The 25,439-nt window shown below is 37.3% G+C and overlaps 1 protein-coding gene across 5 annotated transcripts in view; it reads left to right on the top strand.

The window, feature by feature from the left end:
- The window catches only part of sfmbt2 (Scm like with four mbt domains 2), a 62,462-nt gene that overhangs the window by 32,086 nt on the left and 4,937 nt on the right, over positions 1-25,439 (top strand). For all 5 annotated transcript variants that reach the window (XM_058417241.1, XM_058417242.1, XM_058417238.1 and 2 more), the window contains 16 exons: positions 6,880-6,968; positions 7,992-8,235; positions 9,931-10,028; positions 11,604-11,705; positions 12,484-12,631; positions 12,957-13,039; positions 13,971-14,097; positions 15,503-15,616; positions 16,458-16,500; positions 16,956-17,020; positions 18,373-18,512; positions 18,795-18,904; positions 20,466-20,641; positions 22,483-22,652; positions 24,274-24,513; positions 25,181-25,312. In XM_058417241.1, the coding sequence (XP_058273224.1) occupies positions 6,880-6,968; positions 7,992-8,235; positions 9,931-10,028; positions 11,604-11,705; positions 12,484-12,631; positions 12,957-13,039; positions 13,971-14,097; positions 15,503-15,616; positions 16,458-16,500; positions 16,956-17,020; positions 18,373-18,512; positions 18,795-18,904; positions 20,466-20,641; positions 22,483-22,652; positions 24,274-24,513; positions 25,181-25,312 (2,081 nt within the window). The remainder of the gene's footprint in view (positions 1-6,879; positions 6,969-7,991; positions 8,236-9,930; positions 10,029-11,603; positions 11,706-12,483; positions 12,632-12,956; positions 13,040-13,970; positions 14,098-15,502; positions 15,617-16,457; positions 16,501-16,955; positions 17,021-18,372; positions 18,513-18,794; positions 18,905-20,465; positions 20,642-22,482; positions 22,653-24,273; positions 24,514-25,180; positions 25,313-25,439) is intronic.

The raw sequence follows: 25,439 nt of genomic DNA, 5'->3' as shown, positions 1-25,439 counted from the left end.
TTCCTTCTTCTTCTTCTTCTTCTTCTTCTTCTTCTTGCTCTTCTTCTTCTTCTTCATTCTCCTTTTTATTGTTGTTGTCGCTGTTCTTTCTTCTTCTTCTTGCTCTTTTTGTTGTTCTTCTTCTTCTTAATCTTTTTCTTATAATTATTCTACTTTTTCATCTTGCTGTTCTTTTTGTTGTTCCTTCTTCTTCTTCTTCTTCTTCTTCTTCTTCTTCTTCTTCTTCTTCTTCTTCTTCTTCTTCTTCTTCTTGCTCTTTTTGTTCTTCTTCATCTTTTTCTTCTTCGTCTTCTCCTTCATCACATTCTTGCTCTTTTTTCTTCTTCTTCTTCTTAATCTTCTTCCTATTATTCTACATATTTGCCTTCTTGTTCTTGTTTTTAATGTTGTTGTTGTTGCTGTTCTTTCTTCTTGTTCTTCTTCTTCTTCTCCCTCTTCTTCTCCCTCTTCTTCTTCTTCTTCTCCCTTTTCTTCTTCTTCTTCTCCCTCTTCTTCTTCTTCTTCTTCTCCCTCTTCTTCTTCTTCTTCTTCTCCCTCTTCTTCTTCTTCTCCCTCTTCTTCTTCTTCTTCTTCTCCCTCTTCTTCTTCTTCTTCTTCTTCTTCTTCTTCTCCCTCTTCTTCTTCTTCTTCTTCTTCTTCTTCTCCCTCTTCTTCTTCTTCTTCTTCTTCTTCTTCTTCTCCCTCTTCTTCTTCTTCTTCTTCTTCTTCTTCTCCCTCTTCTTCTTCTTCTTCTTCTTCTCCCTCTTCTTCTTCTTCTTCTTCTCCCTCTTCTTCTTCTTCTTCTTCTTCTTCTTCTCCCTCTTCTTCTTCTTCTTCTCCCTCTTCTTCTTCTTCTTCTTCTTCTTCTTCTCCCTCTTCTTCTTCTTCTTCTTCTTCTTCTTCTTCTTCTCCCTCTTCTTCTTCTCCCTCTTCTTCTTCTTCTTCTTCTTCTTCTCCCTCTTCTTCTTCTTCTTCTTCTTCTTCTTCTTCTCCCTCTTCTTCTTCTTCTTCTTCTTCTTCTTCTTCTTCTTCTTCTTCTTCTCCCTCTTCTTCTTCTCCCTCTTCTTCTTCTTCTTCTTCTTCTTCTCCCTCTTCTTCTTCTTCTTCTTCTTCTTCTTCTCCCTCTTCTTCTTCTTCTTCTTCTTCTTCTTCTTCTCATTGGACTCATTATACAGCAGTCTTATAATGTGTCATTTTGCCCAGATGCCTGGCTTCACTGGTGGTGAATGAGTGTGTGGGTGGATTACTTTTGTGTAGAAGAAAACTGTTTATTGAACGCTGTGTTCTTCATTTATCTGGCCGGGTTTACTTTTTTGTTTTCTTTATGATGATTTGGAAAGCTCTCAGAGTTGTTGATCTCCTGTTATTTATTCTACTACTATTTTAGCCTTTCTTCAGAATAGCGCTGAGACAAAACCGAGAGGAGCTCACAAATGTCTTGAGCCGGCCCTGACGGTTGTATATAAAGGCGATTAAAATACATTTTTAATCTTTTGGCACTGTAAGGTGGCACCAGCGCCAAGCAGAGATTATGGCCTAAGAATTACAGTGTGTAATTACAGCGTAACGAACCTCATTAGCTGAGATTGTTCTGAGATTGTGATGAATGTGTAGAGACACATGGTGCTAATGTCAAAAATAGCAGCTAAATAAATGTAGGTATAGTGGTGCGAAAGGCAATAACGGAAAGTGTTATTTTTACATTATTTACTGAAATACTGAAGACAAGTTTATTTATTGTAGTCATAGATAATCTTTCAGAATTCATATTTATTCCCAGCCATCTGACCAATATGTGTGAGGCATAATGTCTGTATATAAAGACTGCACTTTAAACTAATAAAAGCTGCAGTTTGCGGAAAAGAAATAAGAAATGTACATGCTCACACAATTTGTTAAACTGGGCAATATCTGTGTGTGTGTGTGTGTGTTTGTGTGTGCACGCATGGTGTATTATTCTGAGCTAATGTGATAAAGTGATCATGTTCTACTTAAGCGTGCAAATCACAAAGCCTAACCAGAATGCTTAGCTGCTGGGGAAGGCAGGGGGTTGTTGGCATGGTAACAACCACACACTCCCACCGCCTTGCTGCTTAAGTGATTAGCTCGCACACACATGTGCTGGGGTGATTACATGCTGAGTGACGCAGTGGCATTCTGGGACAGGAAGTCACATACATACAAAGCCTCAAATTCTCGTTACTGTATGTGTTGCATCTGAGTCATGTAGAGAGTCAAAAATGCCCTCTTTCAGTCTTAGAGATGAAGTAGTGATTAAACCCAGCATTCGGTTTCTTTTCATTCTTTCACACAGTCACAGAGTTAGGTACGAAGCCTTTAATCCAGGCCACATTCATCAAGTATTTTCTGCCAGGCCTCCCTCCCAGCTCTGCAATCATTTATTTAGCATTTTCATTGAGAAAAAAAAAAACATAGATTATGATGAAATCTGTGCTTCAATCCTTAAAAAAAGTGAGATATGCAGCATATTGATGTAATCCACAGCAAGAAACGCCTGATGTATTTCTTAGCTATAAGCTTTTTACCAGCTTATTAGCTTAACCTCAGCCTTCCAAGCAAAGTGTGTTTGTGAGTGTATAGAGCTTTTCTCAGCTGCAGCTTTAAATGATTATCTTATGAACCGCCTTTGCCAATTAAAATCTTTTCCTAGTCTTAGACCTATTTGCAACCTTTATATTTGCAAATAAACAGAGTCTAAGATCTAAGATCAGAGTCGAAGATCAGAGTCGAAGTCTTTTTATTCCTGCCAAAGAATACAAAATTAAGCTTTATTGCAATTAAATGTTTTCCAAATTTAAAACAATGTAATGCACTTCATTCCAGTTCAATTTTACGTTATTAGACTAGACTTATTACTATAATCAATAAATAATTATTTCATGACAGAAACTGGGCAGTTTAAGAGTAGAAAAAGACCAGCCAGTATTTTCCCCTCACTGTAACCTCAGATCCCTGTTCATGGCTGACAGGAGAGGAGCCTAATGTGGTCTTCTGCTGTTGTGGCTCATCCACCTCAAGCGTCATGCATTTTAAAACTCTTTTCTGATAACCACAGTGCTACAGAGTGATTATTCGAGTTACTGTATTCTTCCTGTCAGCTCGCGCCAGTCTCTGCATTCTCCTCTGTCCTCGCTTATCAGCAAGGCTTATCAACACCCACATGTGGTGAACTGCTACTGACTGGGTGGTTTTTTTTGTTTTTTTCTTGTCTTCCTCACATTTTTGTGTAAACTCTAAAGAGTTGTGAACATTTTAGGAAATCAGCAGTCTGATATACTCAGCCCGAAGCTCTGGATTCCTGGATAATTGCGAGAACGTACAGATGCACAGGTGTACAGTGTGTGTGTATAGAAAGTGACTGTAGTCTATTTCAGTTATAATAGTATGTGTGGGAAGAATGCCACATAGTACACAATATTTGCAAAGAAACAGGATGTTTCATCATTTGTGCAAACAAAGTGCTTCTGAGGCTGTAGTGGATTTCTCCAAAATGTCCCGTTTCTCTGGAAGTGTTGTTTTTTTCAACGCCCAATCTTATTAAACTGTGTCGAACCCTTCCCGTGAATTAGCAAATCAAATCACTTTTAAAAAAGTAGCTGTAACCCTTAGAAACTGTGGTTCTCTTTGAGGAACCTCTAGTAGTTTGAGCACCTGTTTATTTTTCCATAATGCATATTCAAATAAGAATGACTTTTAAGCATTGAGCAAGGTTATGCATTTTAAAGCCAAACCAGATCAAGGGTTGGACGGCGGGGGAAAAAAAAAATCAAAACAAATATAATGCAGGTTTAAAATAGGCTTGCAGAGAAATGCTGGAAGTGGAAGTGGGGGTGGAGGCAGTAGTCATGGTGATAGTAGCTATAGGCCAATGGCTCACTGCCAATCAAAACTAAACAAGTGGTAGGGGTGTATAGAGTAAATTGAGTGTTGAGAGCTTATTGAAGGGTTTGATGACTGCTGTAAACTACATGTATGAAAATAGTTGATCTTTTTTTGCTCTGGAAGAAATTAAACGGAGAGACAGGAGGGAGAGGGAGGGTACTAGAGATCAGTAGAGGAAGGGAAAAACATTTTCACACTTTCTATACTAAATGCAGTCCATATTTAAGGTTTCCACTGAAAAATAGCAGTTTTTAATTGTTCTAGATGCTTCTTAAATAATGCACAAAATATTGATCTGAAATAGAAAAAAAATGAATGAAATCAATCTCATCAATAATCCAGGAAGAAATTATTTAAAAAGGGGGGGATTTGTTGAATCTAGCATTACTCGGAAGTCGTCATGACATATTAAGTCCAGTCATTGTTCCTGTTTCCTCTTCCCCTTGTCTTTGTTTACCAGTGCATTCTCTGAAGGCATAGATCACACCCTATGAATGCTGTCATATGATACTTGGAGATGTGATGTTGATACACTGAAACAATGTGTTTATCTCCCCTGAGTGTTGTTTTAGAGAGATGAAGGTGAACGTGGATTAGCGTTAATTATATAACTATTATTATATTATAGAATCTTGTGTCAATATTAAGTCATGATTTTCCCCAAGGTTCAGATGTAAATGTGTCACTGACATGGGTGTTAGATGTGTATTTTTTTTTGGATATTTCTCACCCAATTACTCCCTTTCCTGTTAGGGCAGTGGTGGCTCATGTGCTTAAGGTGCTGTGTTGTTGATTGGAAGATGAGGGTTCAGGTCCCGACACTGCCAGGCTGCCACTGTTGGGCTTTTGAACAAGCGCCATAACCCTCTGCTCCAGGGTGTATGGTAGCTGACCCTGTGCACTGATCCCCAACTCTCTAAGATGGAATATGTGAATATAAGAATTTCACTGTGCCTCAATGTATAACTGACAAAAATAATGGCTCATTATTATTATTAATAATAATAGGACAGCACAAATTGTAGCTGTAAAGTTAACTTTCATACTGTGGATGAAATCCCCAAAAGCCAAGTTAGAAGGACAGATTCTTGACTATGGGCCATATTCAGAGTTTAGTTTCATATTTAGGAGTGAATACTGGAATAGGACACACTGGGATTCAGACCTCTGACATACTTGGACAGTGTCCTTAGACTTTGTTCAATATTGTCTCCAGCATGGAAACGATAAGCAAGTGCCAGTTGCTGATTTTAGCGAATGATATTTTCTGGGAGAGCAATGATGCTAAAGCTGAATGTGCTTGGAAGAGACACTAACTGCCCTCTTCTGTATACGTTGTCAGAACTCAGAGTCCCCCTCCGAGTGGATACATCATCCAGGGTCTTCTCCAATTACCTAATATCTACTACTGACTTGCAAGACTAAATAGGCTAATGAACAATAAAATACTTTTTAAGCTTGGATGAGAAGGAGCAAATCTTGGTTTAATTGCAGTCAGACAAGAAGATATTATTAGCTCACAGACATTTACAAGTGACTAGACTTATTCTAATAGACAGACTATCTTTCCAACCCAATTATGGACTCCTGCGCATACATGGATTTAAACCTCTCCAGTTTAAATGCTTTACTTTTACAACACATTCGCAAATACATCTTATTACATCTTACAGTGTTTCATACAGCACATTTCTGTAAACACGTTGTAAGACAAGTTAGGCCTGACTTTTAACACCGACTGTTCACTACACTCTACCAGTCTGTGGTTGCAAGTACAATATTCTATGCTGTAATCAGCTGGGGGAGTAACATCAGAGCTGTCCATGCAAAGAAGCTGAATAAGATAATCAGGAAAGCTGTTCTAATCAAGAAAGATCTGGAAACCCTGGGGGTGGTGGTGAAAAGGCAGGAGGTGGACAAAATTGAAATGATCATGGACAATGGCAAACAGTGCTTCTCCAGTAGACTCCGGCAGCTTCGCTGTAACAGAGTAAGGTACAAGAAGACATCCCTGCCCACTCGTTTCTGACTCTACAGTGAGTCAGCAGTGAGGTTAGGGAACAAAGTGGACACTGGAGAAGATGGACATGCCTACTGCTTTTTGCTACTACACTGTATAACGCGTAACAAATTTTTACATACTGTCCCTGCACATTCTTACACATGCACTGCCATTTTATTTGACTTTACTTTTGACTAATGTACACACACTGCCACAACACCCAACTATAATATATTTTGTGTACTTAATAACAGAGAGTTATTCATATGTATATTTTTATTCTTTCTTATTTGTGGTCTATTGTGAGTTTATTGTGCACTTTTTGTGCCTTGTGAATTGTTAAATCTTAGTCCTCCCTCTTGTGTTGTGGCAAATTTCCCCTTGGGGATTAATATAGTACTCTCTACTCTACTCTACTCTACTCTACTGTACGTGGCTCAGTGCATTATTATGAACGGCCTGTGTGCTCTGAGTTGTCAGTACGATTGGCTGTAAAACGTTTACAAGCTGGTTATTTCAGTATGATACAAGAAAGCAGTTCATTATACGACACCGTGTAGTATACACAAGCACAAGACTGAGAATTGCAGGGGTCAGGATCAGGATTAGGGAACACTGCGTTTAAAAGCGTCATGGTAATGATTTTTAATTTGCAGCAGCTGCCTTGAGCTTGACAGTCTGTAGTTTGGGAATGATCCACCCATGCTACCCATGGTGATTACTGTGTGATGTTGAGTGTTATAGGTTGTAGCAGAAGGAAAAGTGAACTGATTTACAGTTTTGCAGCTGTTTGGGTGGCTGAGACACGTTGTGCAATCATGCGAATGAGAGTCATTCCTGCGTTACATGGTAAAGACGCCTCCATTGATGTTTGAGTATACTGAAATGTATCCTCACTCACACAAATGCACGTGAACTCTTCGAGTTTTATCACTTTTCTCAGTAACTGAGCCAGATTCATTGTCTGATGTTCTAACTTTGCGTCTCTTTCACAGCTATTAAAGAGAAGTACGGCGACTGGACTGAGTTTTTGGTGAAGGAGCTCACAGGCTCACGAACAGCACCGGCTAACCTGCTTGAAGGGGTGTGTATATGTGCATGCATAATATATACATTACTCAAGATATACAGGATATATACAGTACATATACAGAGCGTTTTGGGAAGTTTGTATTGTATTCCTGTTAGGAGATAGTGGTTGTCTGACTAATAATTTTTAATTAACCCAAAAAAGTAATAGCCACATTTCATATTTGAAGCAAAAACTGATTTAGGTTTTATTAGATCGGAAAAATGCTGACAAATGACAGAAAAGAATGCGTCAATTTTCACTTCACTTAACAGATGCACACTGGCTACTAATTATATTTTATTGCTTTTTAGGCTACACTGAACTGCAATAAATGTACGCTATAATAAATCTAACTTATAGCACTGTTTATGGATGTACCAATTATTAAAATGCACTCATAGGGATGAAGTGGCTCAGCTGAATTCATTTCTGCAACTGAAACCATGCAGCACAGAAGCTCATGTCACCTACAGAGTTATACTATAGCTCTGATTTGTTCTCATTTTCTGATTTGTTCTTGCTGCGCCATCTCCTATGTAAAAGTATAATTAAATGCACGTCTTTAAGCTTGCATTTGACCAATCAGCAATAGTCAGTATAGCAAACTCCACTACCCACTACGTCCTGGACATTAAAAGTATCTGTAGTGGAGCAGGAAGTAAACAATTTCTTGGTAGTAAATTCCATGAACTAGAATCAGCTCTGATTCCTTAAGTGGAAACATGTCTACAATGTGTGGTAGAAACATGTCTTTTTATATATATTTATTTATCTGCATAAGATTATAGATATATAATAAATATTAATACATATATTAATATTTATTATATAATATTGATTATAAATTATAAATTTATAAATATATTATAAATATTTATTATAAATATTAATACATAATACATATTAATACATCTTACATATATATATATATATATATATATATATATATATATATATATATATATATATATATATATATATACATATATCATGCTGGTCAGTTGGTCAGTAACACGTCTTTGTTATTTCTCGCAGCCTTTGAGGGGTAAGAACACAGTGGATCTAATTGTGCCAGGGTGTGTGTTAGAGCTCCGTGATGCCAGCGAGCCGTTTGTGTACTGGGCAGTGCGAGTGCAGCGAAACGTCGGCGGGCGTCTTTGGCTCAGCTATGTGGGACTGGAAGAGCCCGCCTACAACATCTGGATTTTCTACCTGGACATCAGGCTTCGTCCAATGGGCTGGGCCAAAGAGAACTGTCTCACAATGGAACCACCAAAAGGTAGGAATTTCAATCATTTTTCTATAACAGCACAAGTGTTTTTCTTCTTTTACCAAAGCAATTTGTCAAGGCTAACATTTTATTAAAAAAAACATGTCATACATTTATAACAGCTTTAAACAGTTTTCTTTCTTTACAAAAATGGAGCTTAACCGCATTACCCTCCTACTCAAAATATCTTTAGTAACACTGACAGTTGATTACACAATACATAATAAAAAGAATAGGTGATGCCAAAACTGTCAGCATGAACATGTCAGATCAGAAATATCGCCTGTATAAATTTCCATGGAATACTAGTTGTTGATGTTCAGTCCAACACAAGTGCTCAAAGAGTCTAGGTGTAAGGTACACACATGCTGCTCAAATGAATAATAATCTTCTCAGGTTTATTATTTCTTAATCTCATTACTCATTCAATAATAGCTTTCATGCACTTGCAGTAATTACAGTAAATACAGTGCAGTTAGTTTGGGTAATAATATACCACACAGTAGTTTATGGTTCCTATGGGAATTGTAACTAATAGCTCTGTAGTGTTAGACTGTGAACTTTTATTAGATCAGCGTTCCCTGTTCCATTCCTCCACCACGCACGGTTTAGTTTGTCTCTTGCTCCATTTGAGAGATGAAATAATTAATGACCAATTCTAAATGAGATACAATAGGGGGAAAAATGTGTGCTACAGGTGAAATAACCACTATAACACACTACATTATAACTGAGAGGGGAAGCGGTATACTGCAACTCTACATTCTGCAAAATATCACCAGAAGCACCACAAGTGTGCATGCATGTATATATATATGTGTGTGTGTGTGTGTGTGTATTTGTGTGCATGTGCTATGAGTGGGTGGGTGTGGGAGTGTGAGTCATTCTCTTGTTTTTCTGAAAAACAGATCCTTATTCATTTTCTCTATAACTGTGACCAAAATCTCTAGTCCAAATTGGATAATATTAGAAATCCGCCTTATGTACAGTAATATATTCTAGAGTATTTGAAGAAATAAAACACAGCTGGCACAGAAATTTAAGTAATGATGTTTCTATTACCTTCACAAAGTTGAATATTTTCCCATAACGGCAAGTCCAGAAGTGTTTTTTTATTCCTCATATATGACAAGAATTTATAATATTTTTCATTTATTAAGTGTATAGTTACATGTTAGCATTCTATAAAACAAGCTAGCAACCAAGCGCCTTTTATTGCTTTCATTATAACTGCTATAAACAGTCTTTCTCTCGCCAGGGTCTCTCTTTTTACTCTCTCTTACAGTTAATTAGACAAAAACAAACAAAAGGCAGCTTGATATGTTACTCAGGTTGCAGTGAATGAAGACTCTTCTGGGGTGAAGTGCTTCCAGGCCGTTACAAAGCACTGACATCTGAGACTTCATCAATGACAATACGTTTTTTTTTTTTTTTTTTAATGCCTTAATAATTAGGCTTAAATAATGTTCACCATGTGAATGAGCTGCTACTATAGAAACGATAAAGCCTTCTGACCGGTCAGATTTGGAAATCCCCTGCTCTCAGGTATAAAATATAATATTAATGAAGGGGTGGGGTGGAAAAATAGAAACAAAGTAGATGGACAGATGGTTATGTAGATGTGGATAAATGGCTAGATGGAGAGCTTGGTAGAAGAATCGATGGAGAAGTTGATGTACAATGCTGTACTCTTTACCTTTGCAGAATTGTGTGACCTGAGGAGCTCTACAGAGTGGAGTGAGGCTTTAGAGAGAGCCAAGTCTGCAGCCCTGGAAAAACCCCTGCCTCTGGAGGTCTTTAAGGTAGCTGAGTATGTATATGTGTAGGGAAATAAGGGGACGTTTCTTTACAGAATGTTAGAGGAGAACTGTATTAAAAGTTACACAGTCCACAATCCAGAGTCATTATCTGAAAAACAAGTACAAACTGTTTCATTGTCGCAAGACTAAAATCTAATCTTTTGTATTTGCATCTAGGCTTCAGAAAGCTCTGCAATACACCTGGGTTTAAAACTGCACACCTGCTTGATATATTTAGAGCCCCTAGAATATCCTCCTCTTAGATCAACTCATGCCGTAATGCAAGATCTTGCTGCTTTAGTGTCCTGGCTTCTCATTGGTTCACAATATTCTGTTCATAAGCCGACTGATCAGGATACAGTAAATTTTGTCGAGGCCTTTCTAAATGAAATTTCTACTTGATTTTAAAATGAGCTTGCTAATCCTTTTAATCATCAGTGAAATAAAAAACAATAATAGTCATGTATTCGCTCCCGGTGACTCTGTGAATCATTGCACACATGTGTTTGAGTCACAAGGCACTTCATGTGCAATAAAAAAGTTCCAGTAAGAAAACATAGCTCATGTTACAGATCTATTTAAAATAATATTGAGGTTGGATGGGCGGGAAGATGGGTATCAAAATAACATGCTGAGGCAGATGCAGGATTGGGATTGATCTCAATATTTAGCAGGCATTCAGCCTGAATGTAGAAAATGTACACAGTAAAGAAAAAACAGGTATTTTGTTACTTAATATATTAATATAAGTATAATGAGTAAAGAATTATATTTATTTTATGCTTTTACATTGGTATATATTTTTCATCAAGCAGAACATTGTTGATCTTGAATGAAGATTATTATTATTATTATTATTATTATTATTATATAAAACACATTTACAAACTTTAAATGCAATTTATAAATAAAATAAAATAAAATAAAATAAAATAAAATAAAATAAAATAACAGAACATATTAACAGGACTCTTGTTGTTTATGTTAAGATTAAACCTGCTCTACATTAGCAACTAACTTTGGTTTGCATGTTACATGAATATGAATGAAAAGAGTCCAGAATAAATAACAGTTTATTCAGAATCTGCAAATGGAATGGAGTTGTTTTGCATGTAATATAAACCGTGGTGGAATAAGCTTCCTTTAATTACCTTGAATTACTCTACTAGTTCAGTCTCTGATTATCCAGAATATAAATCCTTATAGATTTGCTTATCATTGTGGCCTCAGTTGCATGTTTTGTTAGTTGCTCAAGATAAGTGTCTGTTAAATGACTAATGGCTAAATGGTAGAAAGGCAGCCTGATAAACAAAGCCATGGAAATGAGTCATTAATGCAGAGTGACACTGGTAAAGCCTGACTAACAAGGTGTACAGTATACTGTATATATCCAACGTGTAATGAACAGCAGGTGAACACCAAGACTTGGAAGACACAATGGAAAAGGCATCTGGGAGCTGTTAGTGTTCAGGTGGAGGGAGAAGAAATGAAGGAATGACAGGAAATACATAACAGCATTAGACCAAACTGAACACATGAGACATGAGGCAAGTGTGTACCTGTGTGTGTGTGTTACAGGATCATGCCGATTTGCGTAAACACTCATTCAAAACGGGGATGAAGCTGGAGATGGTATCACCACAAGAACCCTTCCATATCTGCCCTGTATCTGTCACTAAAGTGAGCACACACACACACACACACTGTAAAACTTCTAAACATTCCTAAACATGTAAATGCATTCAAGTTTTGATCTACAGGGTGTCCCAAAAGTCTCCATATATAAAGGAAAATTTATTTTACAATATACTTATACAAACCCTCCTCGACAGAACTGCCATTTCTTTGAAAACACACACAGAGTCACGATGAACTGGTGTTAACACATCTGGTGTTCTGCATGTAATTCGATATCCGTCGCAACCTTGCGACAGCTTCCCGATCCGGTCATGAGAAGGATTTCACTACTTTCTTCTTTTGTCACAGACATTCTATAAAAAACTACCTATCTAATATACACAGTATATATAAATAAATTATTAAAATGTTTTGATAAAAAAGTGTTTCCTTGGAGACTCTTGAGACGCTATAAAAAATGTTATATTTAACTTTAGAGTTAACTTTATATACTATAGTAAGGTACATCAACTTTTCTATATCTCCTTATCATCATGACACAATGTAAAAATAAATAAATAAATAAATAGATGTACATGCACAAATGGAGACATGATGTTTAACAATTTTACACATTATACCTCAAGATTTCAACCACAAGGGTCAACACCAATCCCCCTTCAACTGGACCTGCCCAAATAACCTTGACTAGCCTTTGAATGAAATCTAATCATTCACATCAAGATATGAGGCAACATAGTAATGAGGCTTGTTGTAACAGTCCAACTGAATAACCAAAACCTGCTAACCATTCCGTCTGTGTTTCTCATAAATCTCCCAGGTGTATAATGAGTACTACTTCCAGGTCACTGTAGACGACCTGAGCGGTGAAGCCCCGCCCTGCTCGGTGCTGTGTCACGCCGATTCTCCAGGCATCCTGCCAATCCAGTGGTGCTTGAAGAACGGTGTTAGTCTGCAGAGGCCTAGGGGTGAGTGCATACTGCCATTTACCCCAGTGTAATTGCTGGTGAATTTATACTTGTTGCTCAAGTGTGAGTAATTCTGTGTCTGTATAAACCTCACCTCTCTCTTTTCTCTCTCTCTCTCTCTCTCTCTCTCTCTCTCTCTCATTTTTTTCTTTCTTGTGTCAATAAGCTTTACATATGCATGTACAAACCATTATAGCAAAGAGAAGAACAACTCTTATTAACAAACCTATTACTTATAACATCGAGTTTCCATAGAAACAAAGGAATATATATGATAGATGATGATAGAAGAATCTAACTCTCTCTAACACTCTCTCTTGATCAGGTTTTCAGTCTCAGGACTTTGACTGGGCAGACTATCTGAAGCACACAGCTACTGAGGCTGCCCCAGATGCGTGTTTCCCCAGTGTAAGAACACTCTCTGACACTCACACCCCCCCTCCCCTCTCACACACACAGAAAGAGAGAAAGAGAGAGTTGTTGCTTTAGTAGGTACACCAAACTTGTATCTGAATTTGATTATTAGGTTCATCTTCCTTCCAGCTGCACCCCACTTTGTTAGCTGCCTCCATCCTACACCAGACATGTGCTAGTATAATAGTGATGTGTGTGTGTGTGTTGTTTTTTTTTAATCTAGACTTTGGGGATTTTTTCTTATTGTTATATAAAGATGCTTGGGCAATTATGTTGAACCAAGAGGATTTCCCCTTTTTCTGTAGGTATTTGCCCACAGTGTACCTTTGTGTACCTCTGTTTATACACTATTCCTTATCAAATCTGACCTCTAACAATACACTGCATCTTATTCTGACACCTCCGTGTAAGAGTTCTTGCTTTCAGTTCTTACTCCGAAACCAGTTTTTATTTACACTCTTCACGCCTGGTCATTTTTCCATGAGTGCTTTCTCAGGAAACCGATTCAAATGTGTTGTGCGTGGGCCTGTTATGAATGTGTGGGCTTAGTGTTTTTGATTTCTGAATTATAATTATTTGCCAGTTCCTCTAAATAGTTATTAATTGTGTTTCTCTTGTCTGTGATTCACGATGAGTAATTAAGTCTCTGCCAGAAAACATTTTGTTTTGATACTGCTAGTAATCCCATCCTTTATTTGCAGTATATGTTTTTTTGTGCAGTTAATCACAAAGGATTGAGCAGCCTTTGAACAAACAGGGAATCAATATTTATAGCTCTTTCTTGTGTGTGTGTGTGTGTGTGTGTGCCCATGGCTTGTATACCTATCTGCATGTATGTCTGTTGTGTGTGTGTGTGTGTGTGTGTGTGTGCCCATGGCTTGTATACCTATCTGCATGTATGTCTGTTGTGTGTGTGTGTGTGTAGGCGTCACAGAGTCGGGGCTTCTGTAAAGATACATGGTTGGAAGCTGTAAATCCACTTCAGCCAGCTGAAATCAATGTTGCACGCATCACTCAGGTTAAAGGTCGGCTCCTCTGGCTACGATATGAAGGTAAGAGGCGTGCGTGCGTGTGTGTGTGTGTGTGTGTGTGTGTGTGTGTGTGTGAAAGAGAGAGAGAGAGTATGTGTCATTCTCTTTCTTTGGTGTTAACTGTTTGGGTCATTTTTGTAGTAACAAGGTGAAATGAGAGTGTCTTAACTAAAAGTGGCTGGTGATTTGTAAATATGAAACACAAGCACTAATGTCAATGGTTGCACCGTTTCCTCCATCTCTTCACAACTCTCCCAACCTGGTGCTCATGAGAGAAGCTTTCGAGGCTCCTTTTTACATCAGGATTGTTATTATGCACTGTCTGTAGTTGACCGTAATTATGAGGTAGAACGGAAGCAGCAAACTTAGAAGAATCTCACATGGACACAGAGAGAACTTTCACAAACAGTAACCCGAGCTCATGAACAAAACAAGACACTCTTCGGTGTTTATTTATTAACAAATCGGAAATACCGATCATGTGAATGTCTGTCATGTGTTCAGCTGGAGCACTCCACACTGTGAGAATTTAAAGGCAGCAGACGAGTTTCGTCATCTTTGTTATCATCACTCTCTGTGGTAAATGTTATTTGTGTCTAGTTACTGTCTTTGTTTACACTAAGATTGGTATTACAGCTTTGTGTTGCACTCTACAGAGTTTAGCTGGGTTTTGTTTTGTCTTTGTTGGTACTTTACCCAGCCATAGAGTGCTGAAGAGATGGCGTATGTTTGTTGAAGCGATCATCATTTTGGTTCCCTCGACAAAAAGCCAGCAGGATTATTGTGGAGCCATTTTGGATTATTGCACTAAATAAGCTCCATGACCAACAAAGATTTAAGGTTTTGTTCAAGATAATCTACAAAATGTAACACAGCTTTTATGAAGTTTGAAGCCTTACAGTCAACAGAAGTTAAAAACCTAGAGTTAGACTGCACCTTACATGGTCACATGACATCAACTTCACCACCTCTCAGCTTCCAGAGAACTCTTTCAGACTTTCTTAAAAATCATTTTTGTGTGCTTTTTGTGGATGAGTCTGAATGTGAATAGCCATAGAATTGAGTCTGGAATTTAAATCGTTTGCAAAAGTGTGAATATAAACGTAATGAGGCTGTAGTTTGATGAGTTTTCGCCGTGACTTTTTCGAGACATGTGAAAGCTTAAGAAAATCCTAAATGAAGTACCACTGAGGTATTATATGTTGAGGAATAAAAACATGAAAATATCTTACGTCAAGCACACACTTTATTTCCGACATTGAATCAAAATCCATCAGGATTTATATGCTGTTGTCAATGCTGTTGTTTGAAACACGGCATTAATAAATACATGAAGCACACTGTCTGCTCAGCAAGTTATTTATGGTCTCGATTTTGCATGTTCCGTTAGCTAATTATAACTTTTTGTGTCTTTCTCTCTTATCAGGCCTGAGCAAACCCCTAGCTGAGTGTTTAGTGGATGTTGAGAGTATGGATATCTTTCCTGTGGGCTGGTGTGAAGCTAATGCTTACCCTCTAACACCTTTACGCAAAGCAGTGTGTGAGTATGAAATGAAATCTCTCGCACTTTGAACCCTGTCACTTTGTTTCATGTTCTCTCTCTCTCTCTCTCTCTCTCTCTCCTAGTCATATGTTTTTGAAGGTTTCCTGCCCACTCCCCCACACTCACTTCCCTAAAATTACCAGACACTATATAGAGTATACAATGGTTTGCTTAAGTATTCAACCCCCATTTAACTTTTTGCCAAAATTAATCGTCATGAATCTACACAAATATTACACTAATATTGACGTGTAGGGAGAAATATAAAGTAAGTATATATTTTTAAATGATTTACAAATAAAAAAAAGTGTACAAGATTTGATTGCGCAAGTAATCACCCTCATTTCTGTCAAAGCCCTATAATTAGCTGTGGTGTGGCGGTGGTTGAAAATCGGACGTCACGTAATATTTACTTGTGTGCAGTTAAAGTGTCAGATGATCTCAGTGTGAATACTCCTGGTTGTGGCATTGCAATGTGACAAGCAATGCAAAACAAAAAAACAAATTTTCAGTAAAAGTTGTATCAGGGTTATTTTGGTTATTTGAATAAAAAATATCCTACACTTCCAGGAGAGCACTTTTAATTCCATTACTAAAAAAATACAAAGAATATTTCACAATAGTAACTGAATGCAGAGGACAAGCAAAAAAGCAACCGAGTGACCAAGATATAACGATATATTAAATATCACAATCACATATTACGACATAATCTCAGTAAAATTCTTTCATTTCCAGGTTGTAACACTACATAGTGTGGGAAAAGTTCAAGGGGGTAAATACTTATGCATGTAATGTTTTCTTATACATGTAATAGCTTTTATGTCACGTTCTTCAGGTCAGTCTCAAAAGAAGATTGCTGTGGTGCAGCCAGAGAAACAGTAAGTTAACTGGAAAGTTCAGACTCCGTCTCTGCTTACACTTATATCCAAATAATTTATACACACCCTTCCACTTCTCCGTACCCTTTCGTGAAGTTTTACAAGATTAATGGCGCAGAGACATCAGTGTTTTTATCCTGTGTGCGTCTGTGCTGGCGTTACAGACTCACCCCCAGTCTCAACACTGTTCTGTTTCATTTCCTCTCTGTGTTACGGCCTCCTAGCCAGGACATGAGCACTCTGCTTTCGATCTAAAATACAGACCCTTTTTGCTTTTAATCTAAAATACAGACGCAGTTGGACGCTATAACGTTTAAGCGTTTTTATAAAATCTTGCTACACCTTCAGTATGTTAATGTCAGACAGGTTTGTGGATGAATGTGCTAACATAAAGATGTTGATTAGATAATAATACCTTATGAAATTGGTTAATTATCACGTTGTTTGTGTTGCAGATTGGTTCCTCCACCCAAAGAAACGGTCTCTCTGGACCACTGCCAGTCTGTTGCCTTGGACACAGGTTGTTTCCTATTTATTGATGCAAACATTTGGTATTAGACACTGTTGTAGAAGTTGTACGATTTGTCTAATGATGGTTCACCTCCAACTTTCTCCAACTGAAGCGACTTAAACCCCCTTGACATCGTAATTACGACTTCCCAACTCGTAAATACGAGATTCCCAGGAGGACTTGAACGCACAGTTGCTCTAGTACATCTAAAAATACATCTAAGTATCTTTGCCATGTTACTTAGCTCTGAGATCTTTTATGTGGCTGAATCACAGTGTTATGCAGTTCATGTACTGTATTATGCAGAGTGGCAGACAATGCTTATAGGAATAAATGTTGAAGAGTAAGGTATTTTGGATTCGTCCTAACTGTGTGAGTTGGTGGAGCTTAAACTAATAAAAACATTCCTTGCGTGAAGACCAGTGCCTTGACAGGGCTGTCTCAGTCGGTCTGTATGGTCGAGGGTAATACTTTACTTGTGTGGTTCAGACTTAGGCAATGTGGCTTGTGTGTGGTGTGCGCATACAAATAAGTTTAGAACTGAATATAACCAGCGCGTGAATGACAGCGTAGCAAATTAAACACCAGTCAGAGCCATCTCAGCAGACTGCTGCATTCTCTCAGTGAAAACATTTGGAAGAAAAATTCATTATGATAAATGAAGGCTGAGGTTTGTGACTGTTGCTATGGAAATCTGCCGCTTTTGTACAAACTGCTGTTTGAGTGTAGAATTTTAATTGCAATGAGTTTCAATTTAAAAAAAGAGAGAGAGAAAAGCAAGTGAAAAGAAATGTGTATATTGAGAAACCAAGATTGTATTTCTTATAATAATTAGTTTAAACCCCATAAAAAGGCTAATTACAGTGACAATCAATTGCAAATAATACATACTTCATATACAACAGATTATTACTTCTTTTTCATTCTCTATGAATAGTCATTTTTCAGTAATAGAGTAATCTTTCAGACATCCTCTGACAGACGTTTTTGTTTACCAATGCCACTTCCTGGAGCAAGAAAATTATTTCCTCTTCTTTTTAAAATGTACACACCTCCCTGACATTTGTCATAGCCACAATGACGCTATACATTTCATTAAAGCAAAAAAGAAATTTTAGGTCTAGATCTGTTTCGCTTGCAGCCTCTTGCTGTAATTTTGGCTGATGAGCAGTGAGCATGTGGCTCTGAGCAGCAACCTCTTTTGCACAACCCTTTTTATTTTTTTGCAATTTGAACTATTGTAATTTTTTATTTGCCCTCTAACGTTATTGATTACTGATCTGTTGTTTAAAAAAAAAGCTCTATGTATATCAGATGCAGTCCTATATGGAATTGTAATGCGTGTGATTTGTTTACCACAGTTTCTGTAAATGGAAAGTACTGCTGCTCTCAGATCTTTGTGAATCATCACTGTTTTTCTGGGCCATACCTCAACAAGGGAAGAATCGCTGAGTTACCACAAGCTGTGGGGCCTGGCAAGTGTACATTGGTCCTTAAGGAGGTAGAGTGGCAGTCCCTGGTGTAATATGTGTGTGCGTGTGTGTGTGTGTGCGTGTGCGTGTGTGAAAGAGACAGAGAGAGAAAGAGAATCTTTACTGCATGAAACTGACAGAGAGGAAAGATCAATGGAGAGATAAACAAAGATATATGTTATGATATCAGTTTGCATGCTGATTCCATTTTGCTTGTGTGTGTGTGTGTGTGTGCACTTGTGAGATGTGCCAACATAGTGAGATTCCTCATTCAGAAAACCTCTGTGTGTATGTGTGTCTGTGTTGTGCAGGTACTGACGATGTTGATAAACTCGGCCTATAAGCCTAGCCGTGTCCTCAGAGAGCTTCAGCTGGTGGTTGATCCACAGTGGAACTGTCTGGAGGAAACCCTGAAAGCCAAGTACGGACACACACTCACACATGAGATATACAGGCAGATACTTTGAAAATTTGTGCTGTCTATCAAATTAAATAATCAATAAAGCTGTAGACTTTTAGCATTAATTTGAGGGAATTTACAGCCAAATTGGGTGAAAAGTGTAGACAATGCAGCACTTCATATATGTGATCCCCCCTTTTTAAGGGATTAAATGGAATAGGGGGATTGGCTGTTCAGTAGCTGAGGTGTGTTATTCTTTCATTGTTTCATTTATGACTAAGCAGATAAAATATCTTTAAATCTGTTGTTGTTAAAATTAAGTCCAGAGAGCTCTCATTGTCAGGAAAGCAGGATTATTGGTCTGAGAAATCAAAACATAACCATCCGACAGATAGCAAAAAGTTTTAGGATATTCACAATTCAAATAATTTGAAGCATTTATAGGCAAAAAAGCAGAATGTTGTGTAATCACCTGATCTGAATCCAATTTAGCTGCATTTCACTTGCTGAAGGCAAAACTAATGGAACCTCCCCAAACCCTACTTCTAACCCAACCCTATCCCTAAGCCTATTGCAACATTTACCTCTAACCCTACTCCTAACCCTACTCTACACCTACCCCTACCCAATTTTTTAAACCTACCCCTAACCCCCAGCCCTATCCCTACCCCTAACCAAAAACCTACCCCTATCCCTAACCCTATTCCTATCCTTACCCCTATCCCTAACCCTAGCCCCACCCCTAACCCCCAGCCCTATCCCTATCCCTACCCTAACCCGTACCCCTACCCCTATCAGCAAATCTAACCTAACCCTAACCCTCCTGTACCCCTGCTGCATCAAAGGCCTAACACAGTGACTATTAAATATATTGTAGCTAGCTGAAATGGCATGAACCCACTGCTTCGTCTAATTGTCACTTTAACACCTATAGGTTGATTCCATATATATCTGATCAAATGTAAACATACCGCACACCAATCTGCTGGCATCCTGCTGTACTGAGTGTACAGAATTGCTACTTCTGCATTTTGCAGCTTATCTGATGTGCTCTGTCCCAGATATAACCCTTTTTTTTCTTCTTATATGTACAAGTGCAAAGGAAATCCCAACTTAGATTAATTGCATCCTAAAATGTCAGCCGTTTTTTTAGCAGTTCAGAATTTTTTGTATAAAAGCTAGTTTTTTTTTTACCTATGTAGCATGCAGCAAGCAAAATATCAAATTGTCCAGGGTTTCAGATATTTTCCAACATCTCTTCAGTATTCAGACTGCACATTTCTATGGTGTGACATAACCAAAACACACAACAGTAATATGCGACAGTATTGCACGCAAGACACAACAATATATTTATTCATACATGACAGTAGGTCTCTGTGTGCAATAAATTTGAGAATAGAAACACTATTTCTAATGAACAGAACCATTTGCATAATCAGAAAGCCAATTTGCATACTCATGCATGCACATATTTAATAGACTTGAGCAATGCAAAATTTTCCGAACAGGCTGTTTTCTCAGCTTTGTTAGCATACTGGGGACACAGTCGGTGGATTTGTGGCTTTGTGTCTTCCTGCAGGTATAAAGGGAAGAGTTATCGCGCAAGTGTGAGGATCGTATGTTTGGCTGAGCAGGTGGCAGATTTCTGCCGCAGAGTGTGTACGAGACTGCAGTGCTGTCCAAACCTGTTCGGCCCCACACTCATCTCGGAGAAGTGTCCAGAGAACTGCTCCATACACACCAAGACCAAGTACAGTAAGTGTTGACTGGAAAGAAGAGAAGGGACATATCTATTAAGGAGAAGGAGATGTATATTAAGAGTGGGAAAGGAGAGACGGGGGATATTTATGGAGAGACACATGCAAACAGATATATTAGGAAAGGGAGAGAAATATAGACAGATATGAGAAGAGGGAAAGAAAGGGGAGAGAGGAAAGCCATTCATTGAGACAGATGGGAGGAAATTAAACAGATATATTTTATATACACATGATATTATGACATTATGTTCAATTATATTACATAAGGAATAAAACAGTTCCGGACATGCTAATGTAAAATCAACAACTATTATTACAAACGCTGCCAATATTTATTTACTAAGGAACAACACATGGACAGTCTTATCCATTTATAGTTCATTTAATGGTGTGGTAAGTTCAAAACAACTTTTAGTTCCTGTTATCACTTCCGGTTAGTTCCGGTTATACCTGCTATAAACAGTCAACCCTTTACCAGCCTCCATTTTTATGTCTTCTTAAAGTCAGTAAGACAATTCATTTGCTAAGAATTCCTCCATCCTAAAGAAATTCCTGGGTCAGAAAACTTTATAGAGCACAAAAGAACTGACACTAGAGAATCCTTACACAAAATGTGTCCACATGGAAAACATCACCTAATCAAGAATTACATACATTATGTAAGGAAGCAGTTCTAGGAAAATAATCTACCCTGGGATGGTGTGATACTGTAAACAGCCTGAAGTGGATTGTTTTTATAACTGCATGGTAGGGAGTGCTTGCAACAATTTATTAATGAAGGACATAACATGCATTTTACTAGTTTATATTTAGATTTAATGTTTCTAATTGTCCATGAGACTAGATCATAATCAAAGTAATCACTTATGTAGTACATATTTCCTCACCAGTCTCTGCCTTTCCCTCTCTCTTTCTCTTTCTCTCTCTCTCTCTTTCTCTCTCTCACTCACATTCTCCCTCTCTCAGTTCAGTTCAGCAGTGCTTTATTGGCACTGATGATAAATCAATCAATCAATCAAAAAGCAAAGTTATATAAATAATATACATATATATCTCTATTTATGCATCAACATTACAAGATTACTTAGTGAACAACAGGGAAAGAGAAAAAGCGTAAGAAGAATCAACAAAAGTACAACAAAAATCTCTCTCTCTCTCTCTCTCTCTCTCTCTCTCTCTCAATTTCTTTTTTTTTTTTTTTTTAATTCTTCTGTCTTGAGTCCTTTCCCATGATTGACTCCTCCCATGAATGTTAATTAAATATATATAATATAATCCAAATACCTTATTTAGCATCTTGTTAGTATTTGGACTGGCTCCAAATACATTTGTATAATGGATCCAGTCCGTCCACAATACACTATAATTGAGTTTCGTAGATAAGTTTCATAAGCAGTTATTGTGATTCAGTGCACTAATGAATAATCCTATCACTATTTACTGCCCTGTGTAAGTTATAAATCTGTAGTTTTAATAGCACTGTTTACCTTCTCATATATAACTATAGCATTTATAGTTGCATAGCATCACGTCCAGACTAGTGTGCAGAAATAAAGACAAATAAAAGAGTGCACTAAGTTTGATTACGCAAACTGATCTAATAACTAATGGCCTGCTAATTTGCAGTGATTGATTATATATGAACTCATGATATTTTATTTATATGGCATATTTACAACAATTCTATTATTATCACATAGAATTATGCAGCGATTCCGTATGTTATGTCTGTTCAGCCTCCATGAAGACCCTCGCACACACACACACACACACACACATATACTGCCATCTGTAGTACTTCCTAATTGTTTTGGTTAAAATGTCTGTGTTTTGTAGCACATTACTATGGAAAGAAGAGGAAAGTGGGCCGTCCCAGTCTGGGAGAGTGCACCCAGGAAGGCGACACGGCCAAACCGGCCCGCCGCAGAAAAAAGCGTAAAGCCGTCTTTGTTCAAAAGAAACGACGCTCTACTGTTACAGGATACCACGCCATGGAGTCAGCTCAGGTCACATACAAACACACACACACACACACAAAAACCCCACATTATACTCGATTTGTCTTCAGATTAAAGGCAATTGTTTTAGATTTAAATGATAAAATTTTTATCAAAATGCCTATTACGTTTCATCCACACAAACTGATTACAACATTCTGTTACTACTTCGTATTTCTTCTTATTTCTATGTATCCCATTTTTAACTAGGTTTCTTAAATATAGTTTATTTATATGCACGGAGTAAAGAGGACTAGGCCTGGTTTTCATTTCATTGCAGGTTGTATTCTGTGTACGTGACATTATTGAATTAAATCGAATAGTAATTTTGAGGGAAATAAAGCAATAAAAGCCCTTTTCATGTTTGGGTGGATATGAGCTTAGAAAGAGACAAAGAAAATAGCATTCATTATGCAGTTATATAAATAAATGGATTTTAAACCCAAACTCTTGAGAGTTAAAAGTGTCATTTGATCATTAGACCCAATTGCTAGAATATGTTTAAACCGTTGTGTAACTGTGCAAAAGTGCTAAGAAACAAATTACTTTCTTCTCTGTTAGGTTTTACTAATTATTACAAATAATAATATTACCATAGCGGTGCAGATCTATCCGGTTAGAATTGGTAATATTGTGGCATCATGTGTATGTAAATGATTTTGATCTAAATAGATTTTATGGGTTTAAAACTTTTGCTCGTTCTTATTCTAGTCAGGTTTCTAATGTGAGATGAATATTAAAGAGATGCTTCCACAGTCAAATTATCGCAGCTTCAAAAAAGGGAACATCGTAATCCTTCCATGAATTGTAATGTTTGAGATTAAATTGTATTAATCTGCCTTCAGAATAGTTTTTTTAACTAAACACTATTCGAGAAAAGATTTGACATTTTCTAATTCCATATACTGTAGATATAATAAGATTTCATATAACACAGATGTTCAAAAATTTCTAACCTTTCATTTTGTCCACTCTTACGTATAGTCGATTTTTTAGGAAACAATATTTTAGGACAATGTAAGATGCAAATCACCTCCAAATTTCTTGAGAGCTTTATAAATTTTTATTATTATTAATATTATGATTATTGGTTGTTATTGTTGTTATTTTTTAATTATTATTATAATTAATTTATTTAAAGTAATGCATCAATAAATTATTCCATAAATTCTTATATAAATTATTAATATATTAATTATTATAAATTAATGTAAACCTTTGTGAACCTCCCTAGACCATCCTTCATTCTCAGTCTTTGCTAAGTTTCTACATTAAAAAAAAACCTCTTGATAACAACAACACCAAATAAATCGAGTTGCCAGTCAGTGTTGTTTTGGAAAGATTATTTTTCTTCCTCATTTGACTTATTTAATTTTTACAAATACTGGACATTAGAATTATTGTACAAATATCTGATTGCTGTGTTATTTCATTCATACTGTTTTAGTCTTTTTTCTCCCTCATGGAAAATCCATTTACTTTTTTTTAATAAATAATATTTCACAGAATCTAAATTCTGTGCATGAAAATAAACTTTCTGCATAAAAGGGTTCAAATAAAAGAGTTCTTATACAGTGAAAATCAATCACAGACAACCAATTAAAAAAGATCTTTGCTCTTCTCCTCACAGGACAGTGATGATTTCGATGATTTTGATGAAGAGGAAGAGGAGGAGTCATACAGTGGGGAGAGCTCCAGCATGGAGCTGCGTGAAGAGGGTCCTCCGAGCTTCTCTACACGGCGAGGCCGACCCTGCAGGTCTCTCACCCTGCCTGGGACCAGAGCGAACACAGAGCAGCCGTCATTACGGAGATCCACACGCTCGCTCTCTTACACACACAACCAGACAGCCAAGCACACACACACAAAGGTGAGACAACAATCTGCACAATCAAAATGTGTACAATCAGTATGTGAATCTCACAGATAAACCTGGATGTGAAGAAATCTACTGAAAAATTCATTCGCAGGAGCCTTTATGCAACATCTAGTTAATTCAGATGAACATTGAAGCTCCTAAGTATGTGTCAATTTATGTAAATAGATGTACCTTACCTTATGGTTAGACTTCAGATGTTATTACTGCAATGAGCTTCAGCAGATTTATATATACAGATTACTCTGCCATGTTTGTAAAATTCGCCCATTTTATATTAATGAAATCCATAAATTAAGCCAAACATGACAAGACTTTCAAAAGAAACGCCACTGATGAAAGTAGATGTGTCTGGCGTCATTTTTATCATTTTCATTGCTGTTTATGGAGTTTTGTGCCTGTCACTAAACAGAAATCAGCTGTTCCATGAACACACTTGGCAGTTCATGAGCAATTGCCATTTATCAACATAAGTGTGTTACTAAAACTTTGATAAATGAGGTTCACATTGTTGCTCATATCAATCAGTTAAACAAACCAGTACTGACGAACACTGTTTCTATGATCAGTGCATTTGTTAAAAAGGCTTTCCACTGTGTGTGTGTGTGTGTGTGTGTGTGTGTGTGTGTGTGTGTGTGTGTGTGTGTGCACATGTATACAGACGACACATACAGAAGAAGAAGAGAGCCGCTTGGTTCTAGAAAGAAATCCTCTTGAGTGGAGCGTTTCAGATGTAGTCAACTTCATCATGTCCACAGACTGTGCCTCACTAGCCAAGATTTTCCAAGAGCAGGTATACACACACACACACACACACAAATAGGAAATACAGCAAAATTAGTTTCACTTAACCAAAGACTAAAACAGGCCAGGATTGATGCTCATCCTCATTTGGCCCCAGTGAAGATTCATTGTCTTTG

The sequence above is a fragment of the Hemibagrus wyckioides genome, linkage group LG19, assembly GCF_019097595.1.
Source record: "Hemibagrus wyckioides isolate EC202008001 linkage group LG19, SWU_Hwy_1.0, whole genome shotgun sequence".
In the NCBI taxonomy this organism is placed as follows: domain Eukaryota; kingdom Metazoa; phylum Chordata; class Actinopteri; order Siluriformes; family Bagridae; genus Hemibagrus; species Hemibagrus wyckioides.
The sequence above is the reverse complement of the archived record's forward strand: the minus strand, read 5'-3'. Positions and strand labels throughout refer to the sequence as shown.